General features: G+C 38.9%; 1 protein-coding gene across 2 annotated transcripts in view; it reads left to right on the forward strand.

Annotated features, from left to right (window-relative positions):
• Nucleotides 1-16,550, forward strand: part of spen (spen family transcriptional repressor) — a 40,309-nt gene that overhangs the window by 10,284 nt on the left and 13,475 nt on the right. For both annotated transcript variants that reach the window (XM_076276011.1, XM_076276012.1), the window contains exons 4-10: nt 12,712-12,869; nt 13,125-13,325; nt 13,436-13,587; nt 13,721-13,846; nt 15,388-15,501; nt 15,634-15,747; nt 16,378-16,478. In XM_076276011.1, coding sequence (XP_076132126.1) covers nt 12,712-12,869; nt 13,125-13,325; nt 13,436-13,587; nt 13,721-13,846; nt 15,388-15,501; nt 15,634-15,747; nt 16,378-16,478 — 966 coding nt within the window. The remainder of the gene's footprint in view (nt 1-12,711; nt 12,870-13,124; nt 13,326-13,435; nt 13,588-13,720; nt 13,847-15,387; nt 15,502-15,633; nt 15,748-16,377; nt 16,479-16,550) is intronic.

The following is a 16,550-nucleotide window of genomic DNA, read 5'->3' on the forward strand; positions in this document are numbered from 1 at the left end:
TGTTTAGCCTACTTTGTTGGACTGTGCGATCGCAGCCCCTTACTTTCACTTTCCGCTGCACTCGTAGTCGGCATGCCGGCCAGTAGCCTAATAACGTGGGATGCGCAGCGTATGAGGTTACAAACTGGGCTACTTAAGATTTTAAATAGAGTGACCGCCACGATATAGCTTAGGTAGCTTTTTTGCTAGGCCCAGCGAAGGCTGGCAATGTGGAATATTCCGCTGGTTGGTGCACAAGTGTTCAGATTGGCTGTCTATCCGTCTTTTACGAGGATTTTCTTGGAGCAGATCTTCCACACAACTTCAATAGCCTAGTCAGTAGGTCTCTTAGCTGTCCACTTTCATCAGGCCATATATAACCTAGGCTACATAATATTTTATATTGTTTATGTAGAAAATTATACATTTATTTCTGTAATTATACATTTACCTCCCTCCCAACCCTAGCCTAGAATGGAGAAAAACATTAAATATTTAAATATCGCAAGTTATATCGATATCACAGTACTAAATAATGTTATCGGGTCATTCCGTGTGAAATCACCCAATTTCAGCACAATTTGGCAGGTGACCCCCTCCGAAAAAATCTGAAAAAAATCACAGGTGTTTGTCGACCAAATCCATGCATACGACCAAATCCATGCATCCATCCATAGTATATCTGTATAACTAATCGTTGCAAAACTACAGCCCTTTGAAACTTCAAGTCATTTTAAGCATTGTGGTGAACAATCCTTTTTGTTCAATTTCCAACATTATTGGCTCTTTTGGTATTTCACACACATTAGTGAAACTATGTGAATAGAAGTACATTTTCCTGTTGAATTAAAAAATCCAATCGGATCAGACGTATCTTGTGTACTTTCCCCTCTGGAAAGCTCTGAAAATGGCTATAAATTCATAATGTGAAAAGACATCATCACCTTTGAGGGCTTCTCATTCAAAAAGTATGTGACACAAATTCATCAGATTTTTTTCCTACTCATGTATGTATTATAAGGTCCTGTCCATGCATTAACTTTGGTTGTTATAATTTTAATATTTTCAGAGCATTTTTTTAAAATTGGGCTTGATTTTCAAAAAGCCTGTTTTCATCTTCTCATTTCACCATGTGGACAGTTAACAGGATTTTTTTAAATTTTACCATATATCATTCTGTATGTGAGGATCATCTGCCCAAAAGTTGGGCTTGTTGCTGAGTTTCTTCATTGAGATAAGATTTTTTTTTTAAATATTGTCTATAAATCCACTGAATTTGTACTGGATCTGCAGTACCACTTTTCACCACACGTGGTGCACTTTTAATACAATGGAAGTCAATGTAAGAGTAAGAGAGTCACTTGTCTCATCTGCTGCACATATCCAATCTAAACACACAGTTTATGGTTCATAGTTGAATTGCTTTAAATAATTATTGCAACATGAACAACATACTACTCATACATAAATCTTATTTAGAGAAAATAAACTGATCAAGTAAATTATACACACATAAGACTGACTGGTCATCATACATGCATCATACAAGAGGATTTAGCATAATTACCATCTTTGTAACAAGTTTTCTACACCAGCTCCAACCTATCAGTGCCTAGGCATAAAAAAAAAAGGTTTGGTTCCTGTTGGTTGTCAGTTGAGGCCATGGGTCGGTAGGGAATATTTTTTTTTTTTTTCCAGTGGCAGTAAGGGATAGGTAGAAAATCAATCCCACCAGGATTTCGCGAGGTTTTTTGAGACTGTTGCGACCTAAAATGCCTGGATGGAAGTTGCGGTAATTTTAGCTGTTTCTTGTGGAGAAATTGCGGGAGGAAGTGAAAATTGCAAAAATAGTTTAAATTTAGGGCAATTAAGGTTAGTAAGACCAAAATCACACTGATAATCTTGATGCTTATTAAAAACGATAATCAAAGGTAAACAGAAAGGATTACAGAAAATCAAAGTAGGCCTACTTTATTTGTGAAAATGCTTTGACTGAGGTCATTCACAAAGCATTATAGTAGAACTGTCCAAAAAAGACAGTCACCTAAAGAGATGGCATCATGTCATATGTTTCAATACATTCATATATTTTGTAATTCATATTAAGTTCATATCTTTTTAATAATTCATAGTCTGTGGCCTGCATAATTACTAATAGCCAAGTAAGTATCTAGTAATTTCATATTGATTTAAACTATTTGACTACACTTCTGTTTAATGTCATTACATTGGTGGTGTACGTCTAATTGACTGCCTGCCCCTTTAAGGACGTGAGAGTAGCCTAAGTACATTTCTGAGTGGATTGGAAGGCTTGCATCTCACTGTGTTCGGCTACGAGTGTAAATCACTTTTTGCAGTGCATTACGATATGTGGATGCAATTGGGAATGTCTTCTATGTCATTAGTTAAAATAAATGTTAAAAAAAAACAACTCGAATGAAATCATTATTGGATCATAGAAGAGGTAAATGTCTTGCAATTTTATTAATTTCTATGATTTTGGTAGCACTACTCAAACTAAGCCCACAAGCTAGCAAACATGACATAAGCTAAAAGGACATATCCAGGTAAACGTTTGCCAATGGGTTGCATAGCCTACTCAAAAATCAGTAAACCAAGTAGGCCTTAATTAACTTACTTTCATAGCCTAGGTAGGTTAGCAACACCAGGTTGAGAGATGCAAGTAAGCAGATCATTAACGTTAGCCTTCTATTTATTGTCATCAAAACTGTAGAGGAACGAACACGTTAGGGCAGTCTTTGGTGTCATATGCAAAAGGTGCAGAAGTAACTGTGCCATCTGGCTCAATATTCTGCGCGAGGGACTGTTGTGGTAGGTGAAATTTCACGGTGAAACTACGATGATTGGTCAAATTTGCGAAAAAGTTGCGGTGTTTGGACAAAATTGCGAGTGCCTTGGTAAGTGACGAAAACAATCGTCTTCGTGAACAGCTGTGCATAGGCTACTTTGTAAAAGAGAGAATACGCTCATCCCTATACATAACGCAAGGGGTAATTAATGTAATTATAGTTCGCCTTTTATTTGTGGATTTATTTAATATATTTAGTGTTATTTCTTCCCCAAGCTCATAAAATAAATTTGGGTCGCACATAAATTGACAGGGTCGGTCGGAAACCGGAACCCAAGAAAATTTTTTTTTATGCCCTATCAAGCCCAATTTAATAAAAATGCTCTGGCAATATGATAATGTTAACAACCAAAGTTAATGCATGGACATGACCTTATAATCCATACATGAGTGGGAAAAAAATCTGATGAAATTGTGTCACATACTTTTTGAAGGTGAAAGGTGGTGATGTTTTTTCACATAATGAATTTATAGCCATTTTCAGAGCTTTGCAGAGGGGGGATTACACAAGATACACCTGATTTGATTGGATTGTTTAATTCAACAGGAAAATGTACTTCTATTCACATAGTTTCACTAATGTGTGTGAAATACCAAAAGAGCCAATAATGTTGGAAGTTGAACAAAAAGGATTGTTCACCATGATGCTTAAAATTACTTGAAACTTCAAAGAGCTGTAGTTTTGGAACCATTAGTGATGCAGATATACTATTTAAGATTTATGCATAGGTTTGGTCTACAAACACCTGTGATTTTTTTCAGATTTTTTGGGAGAGGGTGACCTGCCAGCCACTGGGTAATTTGACACGGAATGACCCTATCGCATGTTTTCCTAATATCGTGCAGCCCTACCCTGAATGTACTTGTCTGCACCCATGCTGAGGCATCAAAGACAATTCATCTCTTGCAGTATCCATAGCATTTGCACGACACATCAGATGTATGTGATTTTGGTTAAGCTCTGATTACTTTGGTTAGGCTTTTGGTTTTCCCTCTGTTTTGGTGTAAATTATTCAACTAATGTCTATCCACCCCAGCAAAAGGATAGAAGTAATGTTTGCCCCCCTTGTCGTCACTGCCTGAGTTAATGTCAGATGTCATGTCAATCACCAATAGAGTTTCAGATCCTTACGAAAATAAATCCAACAAACCAAAAGTCAATCAACACAAACATCCCATTAGACTTTCCTGTAGGCTGTATGCAGAAAAGCCTATTGGTCACTCAGAGACGAGTCTCTGCTAAGAATGGTGTTATGCGTTCTTTTGGTGCGGCTCTGTGCCGTCTGTTCTTTTACTGTGATGAAGCTTCATGGTGTCAAATTGAATGCATCTCCAGTTTAGCCATAAGAATGTGATAGGATTGTGTGTTGTTGGAAATGATGAAGGGCTTTGGGAGATCGGGGTAGTGCTGTGTTGTCCAGTGAAATGATGCTTGAGCTGAGGAGAGAGTCCTGCTGTGCGTTCATATTTTTTGCTCACTACTCTTTAAATGGGAACACTGCTCTAATCCAATCATCTGGCGCCCCAGACTGTTTTTTTCCCCCAGTGTATCCGTACAGTATAGTGATGGGATGTTTGAAATTGCTTGAGTTTTATTGCAAGTACCATATTTTCCGGACTATAAGTCGCTCCGGAGTATAATTCGCATCAGTCAAAAAATGCGTCATGAAGAGGAAAAGCTCTAGAGCAGGGGTGTCAAGCATAAGGCCCGGGGGCCAGATCTGGCCCACCAGCAGGTTTCATACGGCCCCCCAGATGTTCTGGCTAGTAAGGGGAAATTAGAAAAAAAATTGTGTAATAAGCAATATCTCTATGATACATTGATTAAACCTAGCACTACAAACCATCCTCAGGAAGGAGGAGGCCAAAAAAACTGACATGGAAGTAGATTATTTCAAGAGAAAAAGAGCGGTATATGACAGTAGTACATGATTTGTACTTCTTTGCTTATAAGTAGGTATGGTAAAGGAATATATCAAACAACACTCATACCCATGCAGAAAAATTATAACTATGTGTGGAAAATGGGAAAGTGTACTTTCAACGAGACATGGCTCGTTGAAAATGGATTTCCGCTTTTGGTTACAAACGGTAGCCAGCTCCAGGTACGAGGCTCGCTGCAAACTTTGCAAAAAAAAAAATAAAACTATTAAATTAGGGACTCTGGGTGTGAAGACGCTGGAGTCACACACCAGAGCTGAGAAACATAAGCTAGCTGCAAAATGCCTCACCCCTGCTGTCGTCCTCCTCAATGCCTGGTCCCTCCGATCTCTAGCACAATATCATCGCACCTCTGTCGAACGAACTACTACACACGTTGACTAAACACCACTCATTTAATAGCAATAGTGAGATTAGTGATCTCTTTTAAAGGAAAATTCCGGTATTTAGCACTTTGAGTCCCTTTTCTGGTTTGTTTTGGATGAACTAGAGTGGTGGACACCGAAATTTTGACGATTGGTCCTGTCTCGACTATCTGACTCGTTTTGAATCGCCTTTGACTAGTCAGAGTGGCTGCCTACAGGCATGCTCAAACATGTCCTAAAACAACCCTTAACGTTCGTTTTCAAAACTGTGTAACTTACCGAGTGGTTAGTGGTGTTCGTTGATTATTAAAATCAAATATATCGGCGCAATGTATGATTTTCCAGCAGTCTTATTTGCTATTGTGGAACACCTCACAATCGCATATAAACTTCCGCTCAATATTTGAGCCTGAAGCATAGACGGTGGCGCAGTAATATCAACGTGCAATGAGTCTTCCAACAGAAATCAATGGGATTTTACAAAATGGCAAATAAAACACGACAGAAACTGTATTTCACTACGCTACTTGTTTTGGAACATCAACGAACACCACTAACCACTCGGTGAGTTGCACAGTTTTGAAAACGAACGTTAAGGGTTGTTTTAGGACATGTTTGAGCATGCCTGTAGGCAGCCACTCTGACTAGTCAAAGGCGATTCAAAACGAGACAGGACCAATCGTCAAAATTTCGGTGTCCACCACTCTAATTCATCCAAAACAAACCAGAAAAGGGACTCAAAGTGCTTAATACCGGAATTTTTCTTTAAGTGATGTTTCCTGATTCAGTAATCGCGAAGATGTCCTTCTCTGTTTTGTAATGTAAGTAAATATGAGATGAAATCTATTGTATTTGAGGGCAAGTTTTTTTTTAGCCTATTTTCATTTTGAGCATTTGGCACTTGACACAGATGTTTTTCCTTGAGTATACTACAAGTGAGCAATGTCAAAATCAATTGGGTTGTAGACGTTGTTGGGTGTGGAAGGTTACTAATGTGATTTATCAGTAAATTAAATTAATGCTTTTTCAATGACTGAATTCATTGAAATAAAAAAAATTTTTCAGAATTTCTTTGATTTGAATATTTCTTTGGTAATCAGTCAATCAATCGTAACAGTCTGCATATTAATCTTTGCAGCCAACCTTACAGTGTATCTCTGTAAACATTGCAATGCCTCGTCATATATGCCTCATTTTAACGGTTAGGACGATGCAGAAGAGAAAGTCATCATTCTCAAAAATTACCTTTGCCTGTGAGTTTTGTTTTCAAATGTTTTCATGCATGTCTGGATAACGGGTGAGGAATGTTTAGGAGACAGAGACAGTAAATCCTCAAATTATGGCTGGGGTCTTTTTTTTATTTATTTAGGCTGCGCAGCACCTTTATTTGGGGCAGGCTTGTATGCCTTGCAGCAACAATTGTGTTTAAATGTAGGCTACTGCTTCAGCCTCTGACAAGCTCAGAAGGCGGCGGCAAGTGACTGGTAGCTTGAGAGCGACGTGTTGGAGACCCATGGTGTAGGACAACAACTTTTCATTGGCAACAATATTAAACCAACCAACAAATAAAATATTAAGAAGAGCTCTTTTATGAGGTAAATTGAAACAATGTAGGCAATTATTACCGGCCTTTATTTGTCTGAATCTGAGGCCCGGCTATAAATAGAATCCCGGCCATAATTTGAGGATTTAGGTATGCACGCATGTTTCAGGCATAGTGCAAGCACTAATCTCTGACTGAAAGTGCGCAGAACTTTTGCATTTACATAACAATATTTATTTTCCTGGGGGTGACACCCCCAAACCCACCGAAAAAATGTCTGACTTGTCGCAAGCCAAGCTCACGATTTCATTCCACAAGCCTAGATCGTTCTCTCGCGGCTGTCAGTTCATATGAATTAACATTTAAAAACATGTTCAACTATATATATTTTCATAACATAAGTTGCACCTGACTATTAGTCGCAGGACCAGCCAAACTATGAGAAAAAGTGTGACTTATAGTCGGGAAAATATGGTATGTGAATGCTGTTTTTAAAAAAATTTCCATACCATATGTGGAAGATTTGAACTTGGATGCATCCCACTAGAACCTATTTCCTATCTTATTTTCCACTATAAATATACAATGATGTTGGGGAGATTAATGTTTTGTAAATCCTGCTTCACTGGGCAGTGGGAAACCATTAATGATATAAGTTACTGTAGTTTGGGTTTAATTCAGGGCACATTGAATTTCATGGAATATCATAGAATTGTAAAAAGTCTATTCCAGACATGGAAAGTCAGGGGATTTGATCACTTTTTGGCCAAGTCATGGAATATCAGGGAATATCGTTTGTACTAGCGTGTCTAAATTTACCAAGGCATTTCTTAAAAGTCATATTACCATGCAGTATTTTTCTTTGTTGGACTACTTGATTTTTAGCGCCCATTATCCCCCTCTTGTTCGTCAACAACTTGCAATCACTTCAGGCAAGGCAATAATGCATTAGGTCATTATAAGGCCTAGATGTATATAATCATAATTATGTACTGTGTTTAAAGGGACACCAGGCAAGCCTGATGCTTTTTCTCTACGAAATTCCCCCTCGCTCGGTCTGAAGCTCTTTTTCTTTTCTTTGCATCTTCCGTCAAGGGTGTTCGCTGCTTCTTCGCCGGCTCTGCCATTATACACATGTTTGCAACAATCGCTAGCATTTCATTAGCCTGCCTCTGTGCTGTGGATGCAGGATGTAAACTGATCCTGCTTCGGTCGGCGGGTACGATACATTGAACTTGCAAGGGGGATATTCTTCCTACAGGCAGTAGGGGCGGGCGAGAGAGTCTTCATTCGCCCTGTAATGAGTCATTTAACCATATACCGACTTACGAAGATGAGTAATTAACACGAAAACGTTGCCTGGTGGCCCTTTAAGTAGTGCAAATTTAAAGTTAAAAACTGAAAATGTTTGAATTGGTGTATTTAATACGGTGGCTGGTTGTTGTCTACTCAGAACAAAGGTAGCCTGTTTTTTCTGTTAATGAAACCCTCCACGTACTGTATGTAGTGCCATAACTGTCTGAAAAGCAAACGGTCTCACAAAATTCGGTCTTCCGAAGTATTTCCCCAAAAGTCTCTCTTTTCCTCAACATCTTTATTTCTTCTTATATTTTGAAATGGGGACAAAAAATAACATACAGAAAGCCAACCACTTTGAAGAATTTTTGTTTTGTTTCAGTTGTACACCTTGGGTGTCCATAGTCTAATACTCTGTTGTGGTATACACACTTTCTTTATGTGCTTAGCCCCCCCTGTCTTCCAGAGCCAAGAGGCAGTTGGTCAGGTTTTGCAGGCTCTCTACCTTCAGTGAAAATCTGGAGCTAATATGGTACAGCGAACACTACAGTTCACTTTTCAGTTGCCAAAATGAACTAACCTTACATTGCCTAATCTTTGGTGGACATAACATGTCCACGACTACCATTATTCGGTATTGTACAAGATGTAAGAAGATGGCCAACATATTTTATTCAAACTCCTTTAACCTCTGACGGTGACCAAGTCAAATGTGACATTTGCAACACATTATGCAAAATGTAAACCATTCCCTTCTGTGCCTGTATATAAACATATGATCTTGTAGACAACAATGCCCCCAGTCCCCAGTACAAAATGATGATGGCAAGTACTTGTGCTCTCAGGAAATTGTATTAAAATGGTTGTTTAGATGTGTGTATACATACAAGTGCACACAGTCAGTATTGAATGATAGGCCTGCACGCTGGTAGACTTAATTAGTGAAAGTGGCCAAATAGCTTGAAGCTTGAATGTTATTCCTCATTTTGAATGTTATTCCTCACTTTGGATAAAAGCATCTGCTGAATAAATACATGTAAATGTAGATATCCTCAAATTGCAGAAAATGATTGTACTGGTCATGTTGACATTACTCGGGTGTCACAGTTTGTCATCTGAAATCTGCAGGGAAATTTGCCAGACCTTGTGTTTTGCCAATCCTAATATTGTGTGTTTATGCAACACTAATTGATTCTGGTAGAATCATTGAGCAGAGAATGGATGGAAAGGGATTATTTCCTCAGGTAGATGAGTATGACCGCAGTTGGAATTGGTATAAATTGTGCATGTCAATTTTTTGAGATATATAGAAATATGTAATATTCTCCAAGAAATATTGCAGCCCTCTTACATCTTGCTGATCTAGCATCATGAGCTTGGTCTGAGGAGGAGGCGGCGCTCAAAGCATTTTTAAGGGACGACTAGCTTATTTTTTCCCCCTCACTGGCCACCTCTGTAATGTGGGTGTGAGTTCCCCCACCCCCGTCAGATCCAGTTGGAACTGGAAATTTCTAGCCACTGCTGGCTGTTTGCCCACTCCCACAGACCAGTCTCTGTGCACAGCACTTCCTGGAGAGAGACTGTGAGAGCGCAAGAGTGAGAGACAGCATGTGTGTGTGTGTATGTGTGTGAGAGAGTGAGGGAGAGAGAGACAGCCGTAGAGAGGCCGAAGGGTGAGAGCATCGATGTAAACAGTCTTAAATGGATGAGTGCCATGGGAGTTAAGGGGAGAGATTTCAGTGTGTTAAAAAGCAGCTTATGTTTCTCACTCTAGCCTTTTGTCCACGTCTCCTCTTCCACATGCGCACACACAGACACACACACACGGAGATGCACACACACAACCCAAGAAAGACTTCTACTATAATACTAGCACAATTAGAACAGGAAGATCCTAAATTATGTATTTTCTTTACTGTAGAGATTGCTGGAGAGATCAGAAATATTGAATTAATCACTGTGATCAGTATCAAAGCAGCTATCTTATCAGCCATATCTGTCTGGCATGGTTGCATAAAGACTAATGTAGGTTCTGTCTGTCTTCAGGCAGTAGTCTGTGGTTAAGCAATATTGACATTGCATTTTATTGACCAATTTTATTGAGTGATTAAAAAGCACCCACTCCCTTTTCAACGTCACCGAAGGCCTATGTACTTTTTGTTTTTGAAAAATTCTGGTTCACAACACCAGCAATTCTGAATCTGTTTGGATGCAAACTATTGTATATGTATTCAATGAAACCGTTGTTCTTGCAGATCTTTCCAGCAGTGGACTGCATACCACATCTTAAAAGGCCGCTGAAAATATCCTTTTAGCAGAAGTTGCTGACACAAATCTGCAAGAATGTATGGGTTGGCAAAATTGTTGCTTCTGTGATGCAAGGACAAAGAGCAGTGTGTATGACCCAGGAAAACTGGGACAGTCTAAACATAGCAGAGCTACTCAGCATCGCCGTAAAATGTCAGATGGGTTTAATAGCGGCAGGGTCAATAACTTGGGTCTGCGTGTCATGTGTTTTTGCCTCTATGTTTGTTAGTGTTCACGATAAGCTCTAAATACTGTTATTTTATTTTTTACTTTTAACACAGGACTACTTTGGCCGATTAAATGCTTGCCTAATTCCATTTTAATTCCTGATCGGGGTGCTGAATCTTGGCAGTTTAGTTGCAGTTCAAATATGGCAGACAATGTTGAGAATATCTCTGACAATATAGCCTTTTATGTGGGGATATGTCAAGTGGATATGAATGAACTTTGGTCTTAGGCAGCCCGGTATTACAAGTATTTTGTTGTAGCTAATTAGCAAGCTGACCTTCGCTATTTTTTGCGTCTGCCCCTCTTCCCACCCTTGATTTGAATAGACCATTACATTTGTCTCTCAGGGAGCAACCTTTGGTGCCTAAACCTAACTATTCCAATGGTAATATTTGAGATTGCGATTTGTTATTGCAATCACATTGACACATGTTAGCTGGGTTTAGTATTAATGCGCCAAATTGTTTTCTTTTGCAGACCTGTGTGCACTTTTCATTTTTTGCTAAACCTCTCTTTATACCAGCCACTTTGAATGAAATGGATGCTCTCATGTAAGCATCAGGTCTTTCCCTTTCAAAGTCTTCCTTATTAGGCAAAATGTCCTACCCATTCTTGACGGCCTGTCAGAGGAGCCTTCCACTGTGATTGTCACATGTGACTGTGTGAAGGTTAAGACTAACTGGAGGTGAAATGGCATTCTAGCGGTTGAGGAATGAGAATCCCTTTAGCTGTCTATTAATTTCAGGCTTGATGTCACAGAACGATAACGAGTAGAAGACGAGCATGTCTGCAAAAGCTTTGTTGCGATAGATGCATCAATTATTATTTTTTAGCAGTGTAATCAAGTAAGGCTCAGCCAAATGCTTCTTGTTTTACGACTGCTATGTGCAACACACATCACACCAAACTTAACCTTATCCAAGCATATACAGCTGTCTGCTTGACACTGGGACTCAATGCCATACAGTGAACATTCAAATAGTCCTTTTGTGCAACCTATGCCACTGCAGCGTTCCCTTCTATCCATTTTCTGTTGTCTACAAAGCAGCTAATTTCCTTGATCTAATAAGACTGAGATCTCATGTTGTCGTAGTTTCTAGGATACCTGCTGTTACAACTCTTATGGCTAGCATAGCTATGATAGTCAGCAAGAGATCTTAAGCAGGAATACAGCCAGGTTGAATTTATCTGTGTTGTGGGGGTTGGGTTTCTTTATTAAAACTTGGGTATAGGGTTGGAAATTCAGGTGTAAGGGTTATAACATTCGGTGCATTTCACTGTGGTGTGTACACATGCATTCTTAATTGATTTTACAGTTTTACTGTGGACTAAGGAAACCGCACTAGTGGGCAGTAATAGTTGCTGTTTGTATTTATGAATTCATTTGAATTGTTAAGGAGTGCCTGCCTGCCTGCCTGCCAGCTATTATGTTGTAATGTATTTGTGCAAGGTTAGAAAACATGTCTTTGTGTCCTTAAAAATGTCAGAAATGCCCCTCAAACCCAGAACAAATATTAGGCTACACCATTGCTTTGGGCAAGGATATGTTGCTTGCAATTTCTTTCTCAATGAAAAAACATCAGTTCTCAACAACTTTTTGAAAGTGCTAACAAGACTGTTTCTTCTTCACTCAAAAGAGGACATTAAAGCGAAGACAGGAAGTCCATTAGTTGTTGGTTTCGGAATTGCAGACTTTTGAGACACAAGTGTCCTTGTGTGTGTGTCTGTCTCTGTAGACTAGTTCAACTTTTGTATTCTGCTTCCTGATCAGTAATGACAAGCATACTTGTGCTACTTGTATACTCATTTTATGTCTAGGCTTATGTATTGCCTTTCCCTCTCAGATAGATTTCCATACAGGCAGTACACCCTTAGTTTGTTTTTGTTGCTCTGGCCATATATCAAACTCCTCAGTTTTCCTAAATTATCAGGGTTTTTTTTTCCCCAAACAGATGTTATTCTTTATGAAATCATAAATTAGATTGTGAAGCACATGTAAGAGATTGATGGTATGGTTTTCAAAATGAAACAATTTACTAGATGCCTAGAAGCTCCATTCCTTCCTATATCTGAGACAGTAGTGCCACCGTAAGGTTACATCAGGTAGTGCATGGAAAGGTCCTCTGTTGTCCTCTGTTTCCTGTTGTCATATTGTTCTTTCTGTCTGTCTTTTTCTCCTTTAGTGAGTCCAGCAGTAGCTCTAGCGATGAGTCCCCAGCACGGTCTGTGCAATCAGCTGCAGTTCCTGCTCCCTCTGCACCGTCACTGCCCTGCCTTGACAAGGATGAGCCTCGGAAAAGTTTTGGCATAAAGGTCCAAAATCTTCCTGTTCGTTCAACGGGTGAGATCAGTATTTACATTTATACTCTACTGAAAGAAATTTGCACATAAAGTCAGTAGTTTTTTTTTTTATTTACCCTGTCCTGCTTCTTGGATATATAGTACCTTGACTTCCTTACTGTGACATTTTGCTGTACTGGTACTTGGTTAACTTTTTGTGTAATTCCACTACCAATTTCAAATGATGTTCAATATTACATTATTTTTTAATTGGTGAATTATGTGTGGTAATTTGTGTCTCATATAATTTCTGTAGATACAAGTTTGAAGGATGGTCTATTCCATGAGTTCAAAAAGCATGGGAAAGTCACTTCAGTGCAAATCCATGGGGCATCAGAGGAGCGCTATGGGCTTGTCTTCTTCCGCCAGCAGGAAGATCAAGAGAAGGCTCTCACTGCATCTAAAGGGAAGCTGTTTTTTGGCATGCAAATTGAAGTCACCCTCTGGAATGGTCCTGGTAAGTAATTGAGTAAACCTACTGTTTTTTTTTTTTGAAAACTCATGCTTAACATCTGATTGATTGACACCCTCCACCTTTGTCCCTCTCTCTGGGTTCTCCATCAACAGAGACTGAGAGCGAGAATGAGTTCAGGCCTCTAGATGAACGAATAGATGAATTTCACCCAAAAGCTACAAGGACATTGTTCATCGGCAACTTGGAGAAGACAACCAGTTACCACGATCTACTCACCATCTTCCAGCGATTTGGAGAGATAGTGGTATGTTGATGTTCATGTAAACTTGACAATGGAAGTGGCCTTGAGCTAAGAATGCGAAAATCTTATCTGATTGTTTATTTATGATATCTATGTTTTATTTATTGGTGCCACTCTGTTTTTTCCTCCACAACAGGACATTGATATCAAGAAAGTCAATGGTGCACCTCAGTATGCTTTTCTGCAGTACTGTGATATTGCCAGTGTCTGTAAAGCCATAAAAAAGATGGACGGTGAATATCTTGGCAATAACAGATTAAAGGTGAGAGAAATGTAAACATGCTATAATACAGTGGTTGTTCTCAAACTGGGGGTCGGCAGTTCTGCCTCTGCTTCTAATGCCCATCTCATAACATTTCAAAACCAAATTCCGCTGGTTAGAGAGAAGGGGGACGCGAGACTTGGCCCATTTTTTTTTTTTGGGCCAGTTTAAGAACCACTGCTATTATAGACCGGAATCAGAATCAGCTTTATTGGCCAGGTTTATGTATACCAGGGGTCGGCAACCTTTTTTGCCTGGAGAGCCACTTTTACCAAATTTATTATTTTTTTAATCTCAGAAGAGCCACATAAAGACGGTTACAAGGAAAAGTTTGGATATTTAACATACAGTTACTTTCATTCAACAGAGGATTTTTAAATACATTTTCTACTCGTTTTAAAAGTAATGTGCAAGTAACTTGAAATGTAAAGTGGAATGACAGAAGTACAGGCCTTAGGCTCCCCATGTAGGCTGAACACCATCCCCTATTTTTCCAGTGTCCTTTGGTAGGCTATGCAAAGTAACATCATAGGTAACACAACACTCAATTTTCGTTGACATGTCATTGGCGAAATTGAACATTAGGCCTACCAGAGATTAGATTTAGTGATGGCCTTGGAATCTGGCTGGCTCATATTCAGTGAGGTGAAGTTTCATGCAAGAATTGAGGCTGTCACCATTTAAGAGCAAAACTGGCATATCCATAACGCCAACGAAATAGGCTACCATGGCATTGTGTTGGCTTTATATGGATGTGACAGTTTTGCGCAGAATTGCCCTTAATAAACGTGAGCGCAGGTTTGTCTTTATATTTTTCATATGTGAGAAAGATTTCTCACATGCAAGTGGAACCGAACAGGGTTAACACAGGAAACTAACTCGTTGCAGTGTGCGATATAACGGGCAGTCCATTTCGCGTTTTCAGAATCAGTCTTCGGATGGAAACTTTCCCATTTCAGCCCGCTTGTGCTCGCAAGCTGTGGTCGCTGACGTTTCCTTTTTGACATTTTCCTTATCTAGCCTACAGCAAGCGCACACATCAACAATAACAATTAAAGTGTTCTCGTTGACTGGAGGGAAATGGAGGGAAATCTGTGATTTTGTTTGATATTGACATGGCAACAAACCGCGAATGTAACAATATTGTGCAGGCTACGGTTACGGAGTCAAGTCAGGTGGAAAGTTATATAGGCTAAATTACTCAGATAGACCTACAATATTACATTTTGAAAATGAACGAACTAAAATAAAATAAATTTTAATTAAATACTCATTAATTATTTTAAAAAGCTGAGCCGCATCAGAGGGATCAAAGAGCCGCATGCGGCTCCGGAGCCGCGGGTTGCCGACCCCTGATGTATACAAACAAGGAATTTGACTGGTTGCTCTTTGCTCTCAAGTACACAATAATCACTTTACATATAATAATAAAAACAGAAAGGATAGTAAGAAATATGCAAAAAGCATTAAAATATGTTTGAACACTTATTGATGGCTATGGGCTTATTCTCTATCTATTATGTTTTGTGTCTTTCTTGCAGTTGGGTTTTGGGAAAAGCATGCCTACAACATGTGTATGGTTGGATGGCCTAGCATCCAGCATCACAGAGCAGTACCTCACACGCCACTTTTGTAGATATGGACATGTAGTGAAGGTAACGCAATGTTTTTTCTGTCTTGTGTTTGTCCATTTTCAGTTTATGGTTAAAGACAATTATGAATTACTAAAAGAGAATTATGAATAACCAAAATAGATGACTTATATTTCTGGACTTTTTTCCTTACAGGTTGTGTTTGATAGATTAAAAGGGATGGCTCTCATCCTTTACAACAACATTGAATGTGCGCAGGCCGCTGTCAAAGAAACCAAGGGGTGGAAGATTGGGGGCAATAAAATTAAGGTAAATAAGTTACACATGGATAGAGAGTTACTCATGTTGTATGAGGGTCATTTTCAAAAAAAGATTTGAATGATGGTAAAGACATTCTTCCACTTACTTGCGCCTCAGTATTTATGATGAAAGTGTGTGTGTGTGTGGGGGGGGGTAGGAAAGAAAGTATCTCAGGCCTTACATTTGGTGAAATGTTGAAAATGAAGACACCATAATGGTAAAGACAAATAATAACTACCGGTAAATCATCAAACAATGTTTTCAAACATTTTTTGCTGCTCTGAAGAAAGCCTCACAGCCATGAACCACCCATCCTTCAAACAATTATATGATAATGAAAGGAAAAAGACACTGGTATGATGGCTAATCTTCATTTATTGCTCAGTTGTTGCATTTCAGACACCAACACCCAATTCTATCTTTTTTTTCACTATTCACTATTCGCACAAATCCTGAGATAACTAGAAATCACACAAAACTTCAACTGTAGCATATTTTTGGTGCGTTCACGTTCACCAGCATGTCTTTATCAGCATTTGCACCTTTTTTGGAAAATGGCTTGAATATGGCTTGAAAGTTTTAATGTGATACTCTATAACTACTTGAATCAATGTTTTAAGTCTTTGCTTTTATACATAGGTGGATTTTGCCAATCAGGAAAGTCAAATGGCTTTCTACCGTTCAATGCAAGCCTCTGGGCAGGACATTCGAGACTTTTATGACGTTGTACCTGAAAGACGGTGAGTACAATTGTTTACACATATGTAATATATTTATACAATATATAGTAATAACTGTATTTAATTATCTTC

This window comes from Alosa pseudoharengus, unplaced genomic scaffold, assembly GCF_046254945.1.
Source record: "Alosa pseudoharengus isolate Yale_2024_CS ecotype anadromous, Long Island Sound unplaced genomic scaffold, YU_APseudo_1.1 YU_APseudo_1.1_scf_9, whole genome shotgun sequence".
In the NCBI taxonomy this organism is placed as follows: Eukaryota; Metazoa; Chordata; class Actinopteri; order Clupeiformes; family Clupeidae; genus Alosa; species Alosa pseudoharengus.